Source organism: Rhineura floridana, chromosome 4, assembly GCF_030035675.1.
Source record: "Rhineura floridana isolate rRhiFlo1 chromosome 4, rRhiFlo1.hap2, whole genome shotgun sequence".
NCBI lineage: Eukaryota > Metazoa > Chordata > Lepidosauria > Squamata > Rhineuridae > Rhineura > Rhineura floridana.
The window spans coordinates 22,720,911-22,741,617 of NC_084483.1; the positions used below are offsets into that span (position 1 = coordinate 22,720,911).

A 20,707-nucleotide genomic window follows, 5' to 3' on the forward strand; every position below is an offset into this window, starting at 1 on the left:
AGAGAGAGAAGCCGCTGCCGCCACAAGTTTCAAGTGGGCCGCAGTAGCAGCCACCACCAACCAGAGCCGCCACAAACTCCAGGCGGGCCACAGTAGCAGGCGCCACTGACCAGAGACGCAAGGTGGTGGGGAGGAGCCACTGCCCCGAGGTCCAAGCGGGGTGATAAGAATAGAAGCTGCCACCATGAGGTTCAGACAGGCTGCTGATGCAGGCTGGCGGAGTAACAGGCACCTCCAACCCGAGCCTCCAAGCAAGGGAGGGGGAGCCACCACCACGAGCTCCAAGCGAGCTGTGCTCAAGCAAGCTCCAGATGGGCCGCACTAGCAGCCTCCGCTGTCCCCCAAAACGGGAGGACAGGTAGAGTCAGAGATAAAGAGGTATGGGGGGAAACAACCAAACCCCAACAATCCCAGAAAGGGTGGTGGTAAAAGAGGAGGGGGGGAAGACTAGGAAGAAACAACAACACACACTCACACACAATACTCGCACAAACTTTCATACAAAAATCTCACACTACACTTAGCTATAACTGCCTTGGACAAAGGCAAGAATGAACTGGAGTGGGAGGGGCATGGATTGCCCCGGTCTTGACTTCAGTGCTTTCTTGCCTTCGGACGCTAGATGGTGCTATAACCCATGTGATGGCATGCTATCTGGGGAAAAGGTCCCAGATTCAATCCCAGCATCTCCAGGTAGGGCTGGGAATGTCTCTTGCCTGAACACCTGGAGAGCCACTCGTAGTCAGTGTAGACAATACTGAGCCAAATGGCCCAATGATCTGAGTCAGTGTAAGGCAGCTTCCTTTGTTCTTACCTTGTTCTCTAAGAGCTCACTGCACACAGCAGACACTCAGCTTCTGCTCTCCAGTCAGATTCACCAGCCTCAATGTCCACTTTTCTAAACCTACCCTCTAGATTTTAAAACTGAGCTTTTAAACTGAATTGAGCTCTACACCTATACTTCAACTGCTGCACGAAAAGCCTAAACTGTACTTGAAATAAGCCTATTTTGTTTATAAATTGATTCTGCCATTAGATAGGCCAGTGTACAACAATATGCTTATTTTGAACCTCTTTTCAAAATTGGGTTCAGTCTAGGTCACTGGTTAAAGTTTTAAAAAGCCACTCAAGGCTTTACTGCTACAGCAGAGCTAAAAAAAACTGCGTTTCAACGGGATTATCCTTCCTATGAGCTGTAAATTTCTAATCTACAGGATTACTACCATGCCATAATTTGGCTCCTGTGTGGCATGTAATGCCCTGTTCCAGCTTCAGCTGTTGATCAAAATATTAAATAAATGGATAGTACTTATATTCTCCTTGCACAGGTGCAAAATTCATCTATCGGCTTAACCATTTACCTTGACATTTTGTCACTGGGGCTGAGATGTGTCATCAGCTGTGTCCCTCTCCCCCTTTGTGCTTGTCTAATCATCATTATTTTCATGTTTCTTTCAGTCATAATTTCAAAACTATGTTGTGGCACATATTGCTTACCGATTGGGAGTTACAACTGCTGTCATTTTGTTGCTGTGACCATTCCTCTTCACTAGGGTCTTCATCAGAATCACTGAATTCTTGTCTAGGTCTTTTGTTGGATACCGGTGTTGAAAAACCTCTTTCTTTTCTCTTTGCCATAATTGGCCTCCAAACATACAGAACTCAGTTCGGAAATATCTCATCAGATGATGTTCTGGGAAATTTCTGGTGCTGTAGTACTGAAGAGATGGGGAGAAAAATTAATGAAACTGCATAAAAATTGTTTCATTACTATGTGGTATTAAGTTACTGTAGTTGTTAATTTTTATTTCATTTGGATATTTTTTTTAAAAAATGTGATCTTTATTGGTTTTAAAATAACATCCAATTTCAACAAGATAAAACTACTCTCACTCAACACACAGCTATCAAACACTGGGCATGATGCAACCAAAGTTTTAAGTTCTATTCATTTCAACATGAGAAATTAAAGTATATTTTAAACTCTCCACTAACACAGATATGTCTTTCAAGTGTCAAAACAGGGCATTCCAAGGGCAGGGATGGGGCAGGGCTCAGCTGGCCCAGGAGTTGCTGGCTCCTGAGCAGGCCTCACTACTGTTGCATAATGGCATCACACCTATCAGGAGCTGGTGCAGGGATCAGGTCTGATCACCCTGTCCCCCTGCAGGTGCCATGAGCAGACAGCCTGTGAGTGCTGTAGCAGTTTTGCCATGCCACAAAGCCCTGCCAGGGGGGATGAGGTTTTGGATTACACTCTTAGACTGTATAAATCCTTCACCAAGTGTTCATCAGTAGAGGCATCATAGCTGACTACTGCATGCTGCTTGTCCACACTACATGATTGGAACAGTCACCTCTTCAAACAACGGATTTTAATGGATTTCATGGCAGCCTATAACGGGGGGCCTCCATTGCTCACAAAAAAACAGGATGCAAAGCTCAGTTTCTGCATAGCAAATCCTCACAAAACTCTGTCATGTCCCCTCAAAAAAGCTGAGGCGCTACCTCACTGATCCACAGCCTTCTCCATATAGAGGATGAGAGTGAGTGGGGAACACTCATGGACTCTCTGTCTATCTCTGTTGTTTTGGCTGTAGATATTCAAAATCTAGGTATCTAATCTAGATATTCAATGCAATTACTGCATGAAAGTTGCAATACAACAGAATCGATGAGATACTCCAACAGAAAGAAAACCTTAAAATGAGAAATACAGAGCATGCTGTGATGTTCCTGTATTAATGTATATATGGTAAGTGCTGTTTGTATAGAAGATATGTGGTAAGTGGAATGAAAGAGGAGGGGGAAGTAAATGAGCAGTAGAATGTTGGATGATTGGCTGAGTGTTTGGATGGCTGAGAGTATAAATGGAAGGATGACAGTTGAATCTGGGTGGACGTGAGTGGGTTGTTTTGGTGGAGTTGGGAGGTGGGTGTGAGTTGGTGTATGTCAGGAGAGTGTGGAGAAAGAGGGAGGTGGAGTTCGGATTAGTAATAAGTCAAATATCACAGTAATAGATGAAACCATAAGCTTGTAGATCATTATCAAAGTTATCTTGTTATTAATGTTATTTAATAAATACTATTTTGGTTTACCGAAGGCCTGATCCTTGACTGGGGTTTCACAGACCAGAAGGGAGGGTAAGGTAATAACCAAGGCTGAAGGGAAACAGTAACAAAGGGTGGCAGCGGTGAAGAGGAGAAGATAACATTATAAGTATCCAGAGCAACCCCGAGTTATGAGTTATCTGCATTGATACAAGGGGGTTGGGAACAGCATAGGCACGCAGTCACGAATGTAACCGGATAGAGAGACTCAGGCAAGGTCTCTGGGAACATTGGTTGTAGAACATGACTGGTGGTGCTGCCTAGCAGGGGGATCTATTGAGATCTGTGCTAGAGCGGAGAGAGAAACCATAAAAAAGGACAGTCCGGACTGGTGGAGTCCAGGGTGGTGCCTAGTGAAAGGCAGTAGCCACGAGCAGGTAGGAACCTGACAGGGAGAGCCAGGGAAGGGCGTCACACATGCATAACCATTTTTAAAAAAATACAAGACCATCTTACCAAGTTCAAAAAAAACCATCTTCTAGTTTACCAGCAACTCCAACACAAACAATAAAAAGCTACCAGCCTAATCCTGTGATATTTACTTAGAAGTAATGTTCACCAACTTCAATAGGACTTACTCCCATATTGCAACCTAACGAAGCTTCGCTTGCTTTAAAGCTAGGAAGCACGGGCTTGTGGGACCTAGTTTTGTTGTTTGCTCCAAAGTTGAGATTCACCAACCAGAGCCAGACACAAAAGAACTAAAGAATTTTGAGTCCCGAAATTAAATTGAGCTCAAAGTCCTGTCACACCAAAATCTATTTCTAGATCCCCACCACCAGCCCACTTTCTTCATTTCAGCAATGTAATTGGGGTTACTTTATTGTTGCCACTGTTAAACAATTGGGAGTAAAAAATCCTTGCTGATCTACCCAGATCACGCAGAGATTTACTAGTAAATCATCCTGCCTACCTTTCTAGAACACGGAAAGAGCAAGTTGGTTTACAACACCACAATAGATGTTACCAGCTACAATCATAACCACATTTACTTGGAAGTAAATTCAACTGAAAGAGATAGGGACTGCTTCAGAGAAAAATTAACAACACAGGAAGAGCCTGCTGGACCAGGCCAGTGGCCATCTAGCCCAGCATCTTCTTCTCAGTGGCCAGTCAGGTGCTCATGGGAAGCCCATAAAGCAGGACCTAAGTGCCACAACACTCTCCCCTCCTGCGGTTTCCAGCAACTGGTATTCAGAAGCACACTGCCTCCAACCGCGGAGGGAGAGCATAACCACCGTGGCTAGTAACCACTGACAGCCTGCATCCTCCCTGAATTTGTCTAACCTTTTAAAGCCAGCCGCATTGGTGGCCATCCCTGTATCTTGTGGGAGTAAACGCCATAGCTCACTATGCACCCTTTGAGGAAAAAATACGCCTTCTCTGTCCTGAGTTTTCCAAGACTTGGAAAATTTCCTCAGGATCGGGCTTTAAAGGAAACAGACCCCCCCCACACACGCAAATAAGAAAGAGCAAAAAGGGATACAGAAGACGGTTGTCCACGATTCCTCTTGAAACTCCTTCGCAAGAACAAAAAAGGCGAGCAAACGCTTTCTGCCTTTTCTTTGCACCCACTCACCTCGGGCATAGAAACCGGAAGCAAAAGGCTGCAACACGGTCCACTGGAGCTACAGTTGGAAACCGTTAAGAGGATCTATGCCCACGAGGAAAGCTCCGAGCTCGCAGGCAGAGCGGCCTCAGCCCACCACTCAGAATGCGCGGTACAGTTGAGAACATTGCCCAGTTCGCCATGCCACCTCAGGCGGCAAAGCACTCAACTGTCGCCATGCCTAGAAAGCATGCGCCGCTCTCACTTACAAGAGGGGCGGAGGTGTTGTTCTTCCTGTGGTCGCTTTCAGTTCGCCTCTGAATGCCGCCATATGCGGGGAACTTGTATAGCGTGGAAAATAGGAGCCGCTCTGCCCCCACCTCACCCTCTCTATGGCGTCCAGACTATGATTTTTCCCCTCCCCATGTCCAACTGGGAACCAGAGGTGTTACGATAACACCATTGGTTCTGTTGGTCACCACCCGTTCAGCCGTCCCAGCCCCCTGCTCCGAAACGTCATGGTTTCACGCACGCGCACTCAGACCCGCGGAATTACGAACGTTGGCGCTTTGGTTGTAGAAGTAGCGGCGATGGAAAAAGGCCCGTCGTGACGCTGCTTCGGTGTTGTGCGAATTGAAGGACGCGGGGGGTGAGATTCGGCGCACGGATTCGGCTCTCAGTGCTTTAATGGGGTGCTTAGTTAGAATTCTGTTGGGTGAAATCTCGTCTTTCCACAAGGCGACTCGCAAGAGCTTTCTGACTTGCTAGTCTGTTGTGGCAAGAACTGGAAAGAGTCTTGTAGTGCCATAAATACTGACAAATTTGAATGTTGGAAGATTCAGCACAGACAAACGAAAGTATTTCTTTACACAGTGTATAGTTAAACTATGAAATTCGCTCCGACAAGAGGCAACGATGGCCACCAGCGTGGATGACTTTAAAACTAGGTTAGACAAATTCAGGGAGGATGAGGCTATCAGTTTTTGCTTGTCCTGATGGCTATGCTCTGCCTCCACGGTCGGAGGAAGTATACTTCAGAATACCAGTTTCTGGAAACCGCAGGAGGGGAGAATGCTCTTTTGCTCAGGTCCTGCTTATGGACTTCCCATAGGCATCTGGTTGGCCACTGTGAGAACAGGATGCTGGACTAGATGGGCCACTGGCCTGATCCAGCAGGCTGTTCTTATTTATTGTGGCATAAGCTTTCATGGACTAGACTCCACTTCATCAATTGCATGAATTATTATTTGGCAGATTACTGTACATTGGTGCTGCAGGGAAACAATCATAAAAGGTAGGATGAAGTGACAATATAATGAAAAAAAGCCTGACATCTACAATCCCAATGTCACTTACTCACAGTAGGACTTGCTTCTAAAGAGACATGGTTAGGACTGTGCTGTTACCAAGACTGCAACACTCAGTTGTGGTAGCTCTATTACTCTCTAAGGCTGCAATCCATACATTTACCCAAGAGTAAGTCCCTCGGAACTCAGTGGGGTTTACTTCAGAGTGGACATACATAGTATACAGCACAGCACATAACTGTCCTTTAAATTGTCACTCCTCTTGCCCAACATCCCATCTTTGTGTTTTTAGCATTGCGATGCTGATGAGTCATTTAGAATGTAGAGCAGTAACTATTAATGAAACTAATATCAGAACATACCAAGTATACCAGCAAAAAACCACAATATTAGCACAAAAATTCTGTTCAAGGCAAAACCTTGCTTTTTATACCAAAAGTAAATAATGCCTAAGGTTACAACTCTATACTCATAGACATATATAGTGTTGCAGTATAAGTATCCTTACTCAGAAGTAAGTCCCACTCAATTCAGTTGGACTCTCTCCTAGTAAGCATATATAGGACTTCAATCATGGAGCTCAGTCATGCAGATGTTTACACATACGTAAGTTCTTCTAAGCTTTCTGGGATTTGCTTTTAAGTAACTACAGAGGATTGCAGCCTTGGCTGCTGTTTCTCTACTCTGTGCCCTAAGATCAGCCTCTATACCTGCGGACTGGAAATGTAACTCCAGTTTGTAAAAAGGGATCCAGAGGGAATCTAAGAAATTACAGACCGGTTTAGCTTAGCGTCTTTTCTAGGAAGACCAGGGGAAAGCATTATTAAAGGTAGAATTACTAAGCATATAGAAGAAAAAGTTTTGCTGAAAGAGAGGCAGTATGGCTTCTGCAAGGGTAAATCCTGTCTCATTAACCTTTTAGAGTTCTCTGAGAGTATCAACAAACATGGAGATAGAGGTGATCCAGTCAGCACTGTATACTTAGACTTTCAAATGGCTTTTGATAAACTAGCTCACCAAAGACTCCTGAGTAAGCTTAGCAGTCACAGAATAAGAGAAGAGGTCCTGTTATGGATCAGTAACTGATTAAGCAACAGAAAGCAGAGAGTAGGAATACATAGTTCTCCCAATGAAAAAAAGTGAAGTCCACCAGGGATTGGTACTAGGACCTATGTTTTTTAAAGTGTTCATTAATAATCTAGAGCAGGCATGAAGAACCTCCAGTTTGCAGGTCAAATTAGGCTTGGCAGGAGTCCTCATTTGGCCCATGTTTTCCCCCAACCATGGGCCACCTGCCGCACAACTGATGTCATTTGCAACTTTGCAACCACAAAGAAACAATCAGGAGCTTAAAAGTGAACTCCCAATTATTCCTTGGCAAGTGGGGCTCATCTCTGCTTGAACCATCTCCAAAAACAGCATCATAAAAAAATCATCATAGAACTGGAAAAAGTGCAGAAAATACTACTAAAATGAATGGGGGAGCATGTATGTAGAAAAGCTGAAGTCACTGGAACTTTTTACCTCAGGGAAAAAAATGTCTGGGAAGGATATATTAGAGGAGGGGTGAGGAACCTTTTTCAGCCTGAGGGCCGCATTCCCTTCTGAGCAACTTTCTGAGGGCCACGCACCGGTGGTGGGTGGGACTAGAGGCAGAAGAAGGTGGAGCAATGAATGTAAATCTTGTCTCTGTACAGTAGGCCAATTTCTATACACACTCACACACCCTTTCTGTTCTCCATCCAAACAAGCAAGAGGCATTATTAGAGATCAATGACACATTCCAGCTGGGCAAAAGCACTTGTGATGTGAACCAGGGCCAGTGAGGGGTTTGAGGATAGAGGGTGTGACCTGGGGACAGTTCCAAGGACCAAACAGAGGCCTTGAAGGCCACATTTTGGCCCTCAGGGCTGGGGTTGCCCACCCTTTATTAGAGTACAGAGCAAATGAATAAGACTATTTCTCCCTCTTTCATAATACTAGAACTTGGGAGAAATGAGAAAAATTCATGTAGGAATACAGGTCTGTCAACGGCTATTAGATATAATGGCTAAATGGAACCACTATATTTGGTGGTAATGTACCTCTCATTATCAGATGCTGAGTATCCAATATCCTGCTTGTGAGCTTCCTGGAGCCATCAGGATGCTCATTGGACTCTAGTCCCAAAAATGTTTATGCCATAATAAAATGTATTAAGGTTATATCCTTTTCAGAGTAGACCCATTGCAATTAATGGACTTTATTTTGGTATGTCCATTGATTTCAATGGGTCTACTCTGAGTAGGACTGGCATTGCACACAACTCGGTCTTTAAGGTGTAACAAAACTCTTTGTTGATTTTGCTGCAGCATATTGACAGGGCTACCCCTCTGGAACTTGTGGGACAAGGATGGACCTTTGGTTTAATCAGGAAAGCCTTTGACAATATGCACAATGTCTCTGTCTGACCATAGGCCGATCGAGGATTGCAACTTCAGTCTAGACAGCTTCCTCAGCACCAGTTGTTTTGGAACAGATTATAGAGCTGGCGATCACAACCCCAAAATAGAATTATAGTAGTTGAATAGTTCTTTCAACAAAGCCACAAATTAGTTACTTCAGACACACAAGATTTCAGATTTAATCACTGTTCAAGTTGCGATGGGAGAAAACGCAGAGTTTGGAAAAGTTACTTTTTAAAACTACAACTCCCATCAGCCCCAGCCAGCATGGCTACTGGATTAGGCTGATGGGAGTTGTAGTTCAGAAAAGTAACTTTTCCAAGCTCTGGAGAAAAGTGGGCCCAACCTAGAGATATGAAGACCCGGGGGGGAAAAAACTGGAAAAATTGAAAACAAAAATAGGGTTCTCTGCATGCAAACCTGTGAAGAAAGGCCCCTGAACACAGTAGGACTTGCTTCCAAGTAAACATATAGGGTTGCACTATTACACTACCAGCTGTCGATGCTCAAAATGACTGCCTCCAAGTCACTTTTTGTGCAGCCTTTTCAAGTAGGATTCTCCTGAACCTCCAGAAAGTAACAGGAGTTGATTCCCTGCTATACGCAGTTTTATTCTCCAGTATGATGTTGATCTTGTTGTTTTAAAACAAAACTCTGGGCTCATAGTGTTTGGGTTAGGTTGAAGGCAAACTGGGGTCTACTGATGAAACACACACCACCTAGAAGCTACTTATTGTTGGAATTCTTGTAAAAACTGCTGACTAAATAGACCTTCGTCTGTTCCAGCCGGGCACTTGTGTTATTGTTATATGATTTGGGGGATCTAGATGTCATCTTAGGGTCCCCTCCAAGCCTGTGGCTTTCTATCTGTATGGTGGGATTCTGTAGAAAGAGAGGCTGTGAAAGTGGTCAGACTCAGTCTCTTTCTTAAATCTGTCAAGTATGTCTTTGCTGCATGACTAAAGAACAAAGGTGTCTAAGTTGCCACAGAAACTGCAAGTTGCTTAGAAGGGGGTCAAAGGAGGCGGGCCTTCTCTCTTTTCCACTCCCTGACTGGAGATGATGTTATTGGGGAGTACAAGAGAACAATAGACCTGGGCTAGTCCAGAGCTGGGAAGACACATTTGCTAACAGTGCTGAATCCCAAACTATGACTTTGCAGGGGAGGCGGAGGCAGGGGGGAGAGCCTAGTAATCTAATGGGGGAGCAAGATCTGTTGGAGTGTTAATGCTGTGAGCTCCTTCCATCTTATGCTCAGCCTGTATATATGTATAAATGAAACCATATATCACCAGGTTGCCACAGTCTCAAGTGACTTTTGTTCTAAGGAAACCAAACTCCCAAAATTTCACATCTCGGAGACTGGGGTGCACAGAACATGATTAAGCAAAAGGCACTTGTGTTATAAAGCAAAAGTAAATACTCAGGATTGCTTAACACAGATTAGTTATGTCTTAACTGTTAAGTTTCCCCAAGTATTAGCCCTTGCTTTATAAAGTTAATACAGATATGTGAATCATGAGAAGCCCAGTTTTTAAAACAAGAAAAAACCCCACCAATAGTCCATACAAGACTGATGCCAGCCAACTCCTATGTTACAGCAGTGGGTGCTGTTTTGTAGCTTTAATGCTGTCCATTAGATGGCACTGCTTTCATTTTTAAAAAAATCAAAAGTTTTGTGTGGATTCCTTCCACCCTCCTCATCACACCAAGTTTCAGTTTGCCAGATGTTTGATTATTCCATGATTGCTTCTGTGTAACAAAAATTTGCATTATATTTCCATCCTGGAGAATCTACCTGGAGGTAAGGCCCACTGATATCATTACAGCTTACTTGCAAGATTGGATTTGAACTTTTAGGTGTTTTGTCATATTACATATTTGATGGGTACACATTGAAATGTAGTTTATGCACACAACAAAACATACATTCACAAATAATTTAGTATATGCAGGGAGATGGAACTGCCTGCAGGTCTGCAGCTTCCTGAGAACATAAGGCAGACCATCTAGTTCAGCATCCTGTTTCCCATATTGTCCAACAAAGTGCCCCTGGGAAGCTCTTGGAAGTGATAGCTGTCACATGCTGTTGTTCCCCAGCAGTTGGTACTCAGTGACACACAGCCTCCAGGCGTTCCATGTAGCCGACATGTCATAAGTCCCATGGATAGATAGAACTACCTTCCATGGATTTGTCACATCATCTTTAAAGCTAGTGGCCATCACTGCATCTCATCACAGCAAATTCCATATATTGATTATGCATTGTTTAAAGACCCCTAATTTATTTTTGGAATTCTGCCATGGCTGCCATGTGTGTTTATATCTGGTGTGTATGGATGACTGGCAGATATGTATTTGCATAATATGTGAACTAGCCCACGGTAGCACACAATCTTGTATGCCATATAGGGGCAGGTTTGTTTGTTTATTTGAGGTTACAAATTTATTTATTTATTTATTTTGTTTCATTTTTAAACCGCCCATAGAATTGATGAACGATGGGATATCAGGTTTGGTAGGTTTGTGTTCCAGTTGGGGGAGGATCTAGAATGGCTTAGATCAGCTTTTCCCAACCTTTGCGTCCTCAGATGTTGTTGAACTACAATGCCCATCAGCCTCAGCCAGCAGGGCCAATGGTCAGGAATGATGGGAATTGTAATGCAGCAACATCTGGTTGGGAAAGGCTGGCTTAGATTATACCATTCATTTATAGCAGAAATAGCCAACATTTTGGACTACAGATGTTTTGGATTACAACTCCCATCATCCACAGCCAGCATCACCATAGGTGAAGAAGGATGGGAACTGAACTGTAGTCCATAACATCTGGAGGGTATCACACTGGCTACCTCTGATTTACAGTATTGATGAGGTAACATATTGCTGCTAAATGACAATATCCTGTGCAGCCCAAAACCCTGATGAATGGGAATGGTTTCATTTGAACAGCTATATACTTAACAATACTGCTTTTTGACCAACACAGCTCACCAAGATTGGGAACTTCTGGGCATAACGGTTAAGTGCATGAGCTGGAAATCCCCTGTTCAAGACTCAGCTCAGTTGGGGCGGTTTTAAGTAAACAGGTGTTTCTCAACCTCTGCTTGCTTCCCTTTGTAATATAGTGATAATGCGCCCCCCCCCCCAAAAAAAATCAGGGTGTTTTAAGGATTACTGAGTTTTGTATGTGAAATGCTTTGTATGTTTTTTTTAAACCTTTTTGGACACGGTTTATCATTAATGCTTAATTTTAATTTATATTAATATAAAATACATTCATGTAGTGGTACTTCAGATCGAGTTTCTCTTCTAGATTGCTCCAAACTGTCAAAAGTAACAATTTCTTGAAAGGCAAACAGTTTGCCATAAGCACCATTCTAACCATCCTGTGATAAATAGCTGTTTCAGTCAGACTCAGGATGTATTTGTCTGCAAAGCTGTAATATAAAGACTGTGATCATTAGGGACTCTTAGGATTGCAACAATTCTTGCAACTGTAGGCTGCAGTCCTACACGCAAAGACTTACTCAGGGGTAAGTCCCATTGAACTCTGTAGGGCTAACTTGTTAGCAGGCATGTATAGGATTGCACTGTTAGTTTCTGTCCATCCCATCAATTCTAAGATTCTGTGCACAAATAATACAAAGCGGTGTTGTTTTAAAACTAAATTCTGACTGACATGTTTTAGGTTCTAATGAAGAAGAATAAGTGCAAGAGTTGATTCCTCATCTCTGGAGGAGTAACCACAGAGAAACTGAGGGCATGGCAAAGAAGAAAGAGATAGCACTATATTAGGCTAATAATATATAAGTTGTTATAAGAGGGTGGGAATGGCTGGAGTGAGGAAAATAACAAAGGGAAGGGTGCGTCATCAAAGGCAAAAGGTGAAAGGAAAGGGAAAGTGCCAGAAAGGAAAATCAAAAATAGAAGGGAACAATTGCAAAGGAGAGACAGAAACAAATTAAAGCTGCAGTTCTCTGCCTGATAACCTGGAAGTAGTCACCAATGAATGTAGTTGGACTTACATCTGAGTAAGCATGCTTTAGGGGTGTACTGTAAATTTAATTGATGAAAGCTGATCTATGTATTGCCAGATTAATTGCATGAGTTATGTTTTTAAATATATTATGTGACTTTGGGCCAGTCACTGCCTCTCAGCCTCATGAAAACCCTGTTAATAGGGTTGCCATAAGTTGGAATCGACTTGAAGGCAGTACATTTACATTGTTTAAGTTTAGAATGGACTAGGTGACAAATGTGACTTACAAAAAGAAAAAAGTAACATAGGGCAAGAAATCCTATTTCAGAAAAGCAGTTCACATAATGAAGGGAGGTGATAGCAAGAGTCTACCATTTTTCTCTTCAATTAAGTTAACAGATCTATAAATGGCAATTGCTAAAAAGAAATGGTGAGATGGTTTGGTCATTAACCATTTGTTCTTTTTATCATCAAATGTTTTTTAATCACTCTTATTGAACTGAATAAGAATTTTCCTAGCAATGTCCTTTGGGTTTCACTCTGAAAAAATGCCACCCTGGGCTCCTACTGGGAGAAAGGGCAGGATATAAATCTAATTAATAAATAATAAATGAATTATAATAAATGTTTTTTGTCAGTGTGCATCAGCACAATTCTGTACCCGTGTTCTCAAATGCCAGTACTATTGTGTTCAGTGGGGCTGACTCCCATGTAAATATGTTTAGAATTGCAGCCTTGCAATGCCCGTGTATACACCATACCCCCCCCCAAAAAAAATCCTGGTAACTATAGTTTACCTTTCACAGAGCTACAATTCCCAGCACCCTTAACAAACTACAGCTCCCAGGATTCTTGGGGGGAGGGATGGAAATGTGCTTTGAATGTGCTCTAAAGGTATGGTGTGTATGCAGCCAGTATTTATTTCATTAAATGTTCTGCTTGTGTAATTTTATGTTTCATCACCAGAGCCCTCAAATGTTTTTATGTTGATCTTTGCAGCTGATGTTCTTATATTTCCTGAATATTTTGGACAATGGGAGTAACTAGCCTGTGGCAGATCCTAGAACCTGTAAAACAACATGTCCCCCTAAACAGTCTTAAAGGAAAGACGCTCGCGGTTGATTTAAGTCTCTGGGTGTGTGAAGCACAGACAGTTAAAAAGATGATTGGAATAGTCACAAAACCTCATCTTCGGTAGGTGCCATGATAGCATCTTATGATATTGTAAGTGGCACATGGGTTATCTAGTTGATTAGCTGGTGGTACTTTCCGGAAGATAAGGTGAAGCCTAAATATATTTCTAGAACCTGCAAGGAAGTTAAGGCTGGTGATCCTTTCCCCTATTCTCTCCCAAGAGTTCTTGAGCTAAACTCAAGGAGAAACAATGAATATAATCAATCCTATGTTTATTTGTTGATTTTCACTGATATCTGGCAAGGCAGATGAGTTGATCCTATTGTTGGTTAAATTATTTGTGTTGTACATATAGGCGATCACTCCCCCAGCCTTTAAGTGATAAGGAGTGAGGAACAGAGGACAGTCAAGGGTGGCTTATTCTCTGAAACCTCTTCCCCAGAGAACTTGGTATATGGCTTTCCAGTTCTTGGTGTGTGCCTGAGTGCCTCCTTTCCAAGTCCCCAATTTCCTACAAAATGTCAAATTTCCACATGTGGTAATTGCTTCATGTATTGGGTGTGTTTGATGCTAGATGGGCCAGTGTAGCAATGTGCATGTTGTATACCCTGGTTTGTTTATTTTTTAAGTTGTTAAATATAATTTTCATGTCTTAAATATTTGGCCAACTTTAAATCAACAGTTATTTTTATTTGTGTATTATTTGTACTTATAGCCCACCTTTCGCTAAATGGTCCCAGGTGGGTTACAAAAATGCCATAATTAAAATCAAGTACAAATTATGTTAAGCATAAAATAAAACCACAAAACTAACCAATAACAAAGTTAACCAAATAGCAGCACAGGACAGCAATGCTGCAGGAGGTAAGACAACCCACTCAGCCAAAGGCCTGGGTGAAGAGGTAAGTTTTGACCAATAACTGTGAAGCGTACAATGATGGCGCAAGACACACCTCAGAGGGGAAGCCATTCTACAAATGCTACTCTTCCACAAAAGTGGCTACTCTCTCTTATTATTGCAGGAATCTTTATTTTCGAGTCTCTTCTTTAACGCTTATGGGGATCCATCTGGTGTTTGTCATGGAGGGAGATCCCCCAGAGCTGAAAGCTAACACAATGCGGAAGAGGACAGAGGTTCGCTTCGGGCCATCCAGGAAGCCTGGAACTGCAAGGAAAGGGAGATCTCATTTTCAGTCTCTACTGAAAGAGGCAAGTTTTCATGATTGGCTGGTTATGTTTTCAGGGCGCTGAATATTGATGGTGTTATTTTATACAATAACAGGCATAATTTTGGTTTAAAAAATTGTATTCAAGTCTAGTTTTATCAGATTTTGATTCACTGATGTTTAGGTATTTAGGAATAATTGTGCATAATGAAGTTTTTTTTATGCAGATGTTTTAATTTTGATGTCAATTTTATAGATATGGGGTGGTATTCAGTGCTAGTCCTACTCAGAGTAGACCCATTGAAATGAACAGACATGACTAACTTAGGTTTATTAATTTTAATGGGCCTATTCTAAGTAGGACTTAGTTCAATTCAACCCATGGATATGTGTTTGTAAAATTTACAGTTTGTCCTGACTCTTACATATTGTTTATAAGATTCATCTAGCATTGCTTTAATGACATGAGAATACCTTCTTTGAGTTTCTAGCACTGGAAATGCATATGACATGTTTAAATAGTTTATCAACAATTTCAGAGTGGTGTCCCATGTGGCAATGAAGTGTTTATAAAGCAGGGCACCGGCAAATAACTAGTTTAGAAGGTCATGGTGATTTGTGTGACCATTTGATGGAAACACATGTAATTTTGAAAAGAACCAGATTCATAATTTAGGCGTAACTGCATCTTCTCTTGGGATTTTGTTTCCTTAGTGCCTTGAAATGTTGGAGTGCTTAGGAGTCCCTTGGGTTCAAGCAGCTGGTGAAGCAGAGGCCATGTGTGCTTATCTGAACTCGAATGGTTATGTAGATGGCTGCATCACCAATGATGGTGATGCCTTCCTTTATGGTGCTCAAACAGTTTACCGGAATTTTACCTTGAACGCAAAGGTACTTTACTTGGGATTTCTTTCAAAGAGCTTTTTTTATAAAATAAAATAAAATAAAAGGTGAACACCAAACCAGTTCTGAATCATACTGCATTATGATTAAATTAAGATCCAAATGCCTGAGTAAACAGGAATGTTTTTATCTGGTACCTACAGGATGACAATGTTTGCGCCAGCCGAGTTTCTCTGGGGAGAGTGTTCCATAATCGGGGAGCCACCACTGGGAAGGCCCTTTCTCTCGTTGCCACACTTTGCACACAGAGAAGAGCCTCTGAATTAAGAAAATAAAGATATTTTATCGTTGGTACTCTAAGTAGTTACCCTGCTGTAGTTTCTCTTTTAAATACGTGTATGTATTTATATGTATTATTTATTTTCTTAAATTTATTTCCCAACTTTCTTTCATCATGGAATCTACGATTACAGAGAAAAAGAGCTATCTTTGACCTGTTAAGCTCTTGCCTATGTTGTCAGACAGAAGAAGTGTGAAACCCTAGACCCGTTCACGCCATAGTTTGGCATTAACTTCAACAAGCATTGAAAAGCATTAGGTAGCGCCACCTCCTCTTCTCATATACCATGATTCCTACCTGGTTCTCGGCAAACCATAGTTTGCCAATGCATCTTTCTGCTCAGCTGTTCTCAGTGCTGTTGGAGGGATGGTTTTTTCCTGCTGATATTAGCAGAGAAGATACTTTGCTTGTTAAAGAAACACATTAGCTTCATTTCTAGCTGATTTTGTGATAAAGTCATACTAAAGATTATGAAGGGCAAGAAGGGTCACCACCTGACTGTACTCTTTTACAGGACCCACATGTTGACTGCTATTCGATATTGGCTATTGAGGAGAAGCTAGGCTGCAACAGAGAGTATCTGATTGGATTAGCAATTCTGCTTGGTTGTGATTATCTTCCTAAGGTAACAGAAAAGATGTAAACATTCTGGAGTCCACTGCTAATCTTTTTGTGTTGGCTCCTAACCTTCTCCAGACATGAGATGGATCAGATTCTAGAGTCACAGTACAAATTGTCTCATGTCAAATATTTCTTTATGCTCATTCCGAATCAGCATTTTCCTGCCCTAATAGACTTATTCCCCCCCCATGTTTTTCCATAGCCCTGGAGTGTACACACTCTGTTGAAATAATTGTAAATAGCCAAGTAAATGTGTACTTAGGACTGAGGTGCTGAGAAATGAGAGAAGATTCAAACCCCCATATTTTACTCCCCTGCTAAAAGAGGGAAAACCCCAGGGTTGGATCCAGAGTATCCCTTCTGCGAACAGAGGGACTCCTTCCATTCATGGAACAGGCTGAAGTCCAGTGGAGCCTCTCACTGGAAGAAGAAAGGTGATTTTCACCAATTCAACCTGCGGCCCACCATGTCGTCTCCTGTACTACTTCATAGGGCACCCTATGAAGGAGAAGCCTGTGAAAGGCTTCTATTCCCTCACCCATTTCCTCCAGAAGGGATGTCCCATGAGAGGAGTTCCACTCATGGGAACTCCAGATCCAACCCACAGATGAGTCTTATAGTCAATAAGGATATTTTGGTGGTGTATACAGTACTCTTGAAGGCATATAGGACATATCAGTTGAAGCTGGAGCATGTCCCTTGGGATTCTGATCAAAGTTACTAGTATGCTGCATTGAGAGCAGTGGTTCTTTTGACTCCTGTCCTTAGTAGGACTAGATGAGCTGAACTCTGATTTGTGAATCGGGCCTGCGTTGAATGAGGTAAGAGACTATGTTCACTGGAGAAAGAAACTGTGTTGGTCCAATAAGCTAGGAAACTGACTGAGCATAGACGAATAGGTCACATTGACTGAATTGCAGCCCATCCAAAAATTCCCTAATTATTTTTGTTCCCCTCACATTTTAAATTGTCATTGCCCAATGGTAGCTTTAACAGTGATCATGGTGGTCCATTAGTCTGTTTATCAGCAGTGCTGCTGTTTTCCTGGCACACACAGGCAAAATACTATTCTTTTTGTGGGCATCAGTTTAATCTGCTAATTCAGGTTTTCAAGTGCTTGTGAAAACCCAACCCATGCTTAGGTCAGTGTGTGGCGGTTGGCAGCCATTTGGCCGAGTCAGCTTGTGGCAATCTGGGTGAACCACGAGCTATCTTAAAAGAAAAAAAATGCTTATGTGGGGCTCAAATGATAATACAAATTATCCCTGAAACTCACATTCATGCCCATTATGTTATTCTGGAAGTTTATTTCACCTCAGTGTTCTTTCTAATTCTGATTGTGTCTTTAGGATGTAGTTAACAGGTACCTTCCTGTATGGATAGCACTTTTGCTTTCTGACTACATACTGCTGGTCTTCACCTGTCTTCGCGCTTTAAATTCAGCCTGACCACTCTGGTGCCAGAGTTAATTCCATAGCTCCAGTCAGCTGAAAATAGCCTTTCTCGCGGCTTGTGTTGTTCTGACTCACGCTCATATATTTTAACTTTTCAGAACTGATTGTCTTCACACACATTTGTTACAGTCCAGGTTGACAATGTGGGCTGTAAGCAGCCAAACCTGGAGTTTTACAGTTTCCTGTGGGACTTGCATTTTTATTTATTTCATCCAGGAGGCAGGTCTTCTTTCTGTGTTGACCATAGCACGGTGCAAATGAATTGGCATTTTGGCTGTTGCAGCAGATATGTGTCAGAGCCACCCATTGCATTTTTAGAATGTGCCCAAGCATTCGTTTTAACAGCTTGTGTGAAACAGGCTGTGAAAAAAGATTCACATTTGCATTGCAACACTCAGTGGATACTGCTGTGCATTTACCTAAGCTGTGTCAATGTGTGTGACATTCTCTTGTCTCTTAAAGGGAGTTCCTGGAGTTGGAAAAGAACAGGCTTTAAAGCTGATTAGGGCTTTGAGAGGACAGAGTTTACTGCAAAGGTATGTTTTATCTTGTCTCATAGGCCACAAACCTGTGCACCAGAGGTGGGAAACCTGTGGCCCTCCAACTCCCATCAGCCCCAGCCAGTTTAGCCATTTATCAGGGATTATGGGAGTTTTAGTCCAGCAACATCTGGAGAGTCACAGGTTTTCCACCCCTACTATACTCATTTACCTAGGAGTAAGTAATTCAGAAGGGGTTACTTCTGAATAGACGTGTAGGATTCCACTGTTAAATTCCAGCAATCTTTTCTACTTGCATCTTGCTTTGAACAAGTAGGTCCTTTGTGTGATTCAGATCAACCTTTGGAATTTACAAACAAATCTTGTTTCTTTAGTCAGCTATACATGGTGAGATCAAATGTATGTCATACAGGCCTAATGTTAACTTTCTTAGTAAGAACTAGAATCTTATAAAGCCCGTTTGAGTTTTCACATACAGTTCCATGCTATGGACGATACCCAAAGTTAGTCATAGAGTAGACCTATTGAAATCAATGGACTTGAATTTCATTGTCCATTTATTTCAATTAGTGTACTGTGAGTATGACAATATAACTTAGTTTATATACCACCCTTTCTCACCAGAGCTCATATCAGCTTATGGTTTCTAGGTTGGTCTCCCACCATACAGGAAAAGATCTGCTTAGCTTCAGCAGTAGAACTGTTTCATATGCCTTCAGATCATTCTCTGGGCAAATGTTACACATGGCCAGTATTTTTTTTCAGAATCAGAAATTTAGCTTCATCCTCCTGTACTCTTTAAGGACAATACAAAAACTCCAGTTGCGTTGGAATCATCTGGTTGGTACAACTTGAGCCCCATAGATGCAGATTCTAATAACTGAAATCCAAGAGCATATTCCTAAAATATGCATTGTGGCAGACCTTTATGAATAATATTGACTGTATGACTAATTGTGAGTACTTTATTCTGCACTCATCTTTTAAATCTTATTTTAGATTTGAGCTCTGGAAAAACCACTTCCAATATGGCGCTATCCCAGGCCTAGCCATTAAAAAGGTGGTTCACTGTGCTGTGTGCCATCATCCAGGTGAGTCAGCTGGTGACTTAAGAAGTGCAGTACACAGTGGCTCCCCCCTTAAACCTGTGCATAATAGCATAAAAGGTAGCATGAAAGGAGACTGGATTAAGCAGCTACTAACTATGAAAAAGTGAGCGGTCACCAATTTCTGTTCTCGCTAAAGAAAAGTTTAAGCATCTTCCCAAAGGAACTTTGTGTAGTACAAGTGGCATGGTCTTTATTATTATTTTAATAATTTATATCTTGCTTTCTCTTACCATGGATAATTCAAATGCCTAATTTGCATGTCACACTAAGCCACATTAAGTGTGGTTGCTTAACTCCTTCCTGCTCATTCGGCTGCCATGCCGCACTGAGGTAAGCCATGGTTTGGCTTAGTGTGTTGTCTGAACCTGGGCTTGTGGTTTACCTGTCCTGGAAAAACCACAAGCCCAAAACTATAGAACAAACCTTGGATACAGCTCATGGTAGTCTGGAGAGCTAAACCACCAGCCCAGGTATGGACAATAGGCTAAGCGGAGACGTGGCTTAGCTCAGACAGCAGAACAGCCAGGGAGGAGCAAAGCAGCCACACTTTCAGCTCCCAGAGTACACAGCCATGGCTTAAAACATTCAAACCAGCAAACATGAAAACACAATAAAAACAATCCATATAGTATAGCAACAGAAGAATACAGTATAAGTAAAAAAAAAAGTCCCTTCTGAGCATGAAACAAAACAATGTATTATCAAATGACATTTGGTACCTGTATGGTAAGTTAGTCATGCCAACTGTAGTCTATTTTGTTACATAAAAGATTTTATGAGCCGCCTCTACCCTCCCAAAGCAACTTCCATACAATATCAAAATAAAAAAACCACAGTGATAACAAAGTCGTCATAACAGTACCAAGAAATATAAAAAGTAAAAAAAACAGCCATAATGATAGAGCCTAAAACAAACCAGCATAATAAAATCAATTTAAAACCAGCCAGGCATTTATTTATTTATTACAGTTATTTGTATCTTGCCTTTCAGGATACAAATCCTTCCAAGGCAGCTTACAAGTTACATTAAATTACATTTTAAACGTATAAAATGTCATTGGGTGAAACTCCATGGACTCAGTGGACTTATAGGTCCCTTCCAACCCTACTATTCTGTGAAAGGCCCTGTAGGGGGAAGAGATACTCCA

The 20,707-nt window shown here is 41.9% G+C and overlaps 2 protein-coding genes across 8 annotated transcripts in view; one reads left to right on the forward strand and one right to left on the reverse strand.

The window, feature by feature from the left end:
- The window catches only part of SMC6 (structural maintenance of chromosomes 6), a 104,192-nt gene extending 99,163 nt beyond the window's left edge, over positions 1-5,029 (reverse strand). For 3 of the 7 annotated variants that reach the window (XM_061622640.1, XM_061622634.1, XM_061622641.1), the window contains exons 1-2: positions 4,690-4,922; positions 1,498-1,718 (exon numbers count right to left, since the gene is read on the reverse strand). In XM_061622640.1, the coding sequence (XP_061478624.1) occupies positions 1,498-1,638 (141 nt within the window). In that variant the 5' untranslated portion in view covers positions 1,639-1,718; positions 4,690-4,922. The other 4 variants (XM_061622635.1, XM_061622637.1, XM_061622636.1 and 1 more) reach the window with 4 other exon arrangements.
- A 73-nt stretch (positions 5,030-5,102) lies between these two features.
- Positions 5,103-20,707, forward strand: part of GEN1 (GEN1 Holliday junction 5' flap endonuclease) — a 30,237-nt gene continuing 14,632 nt past the window's right edge. The window contains exons 1-7 of the mRNA XM_061622642.1: positions 5,103-5,308; positions 13,392-13,586; positions 14,549-14,735; positions 15,407-15,583; positions 16,390-16,500; positions 18,413-18,486; positions 19,450-19,541. Of these exons, the coding sequence (XP_061478626.1) occupies positions 13,426-13,586; positions 14,549-14,735; positions 15,407-15,583; positions 16,390-16,500; positions 18,413-18,486; positions 19,450-19,541 (802 nt within the window). The 5' untranslated portion in view covers positions 5,103-5,308; positions 13,392-13,425. The remainder of the gene's footprint in view (positions 5,309-13,391; positions 13,587-14,548; positions 14,736-15,406; positions 15,584-16,389; positions 16,501-18,412; positions 18,487-19,449; positions 19,542-20,707) is intronic.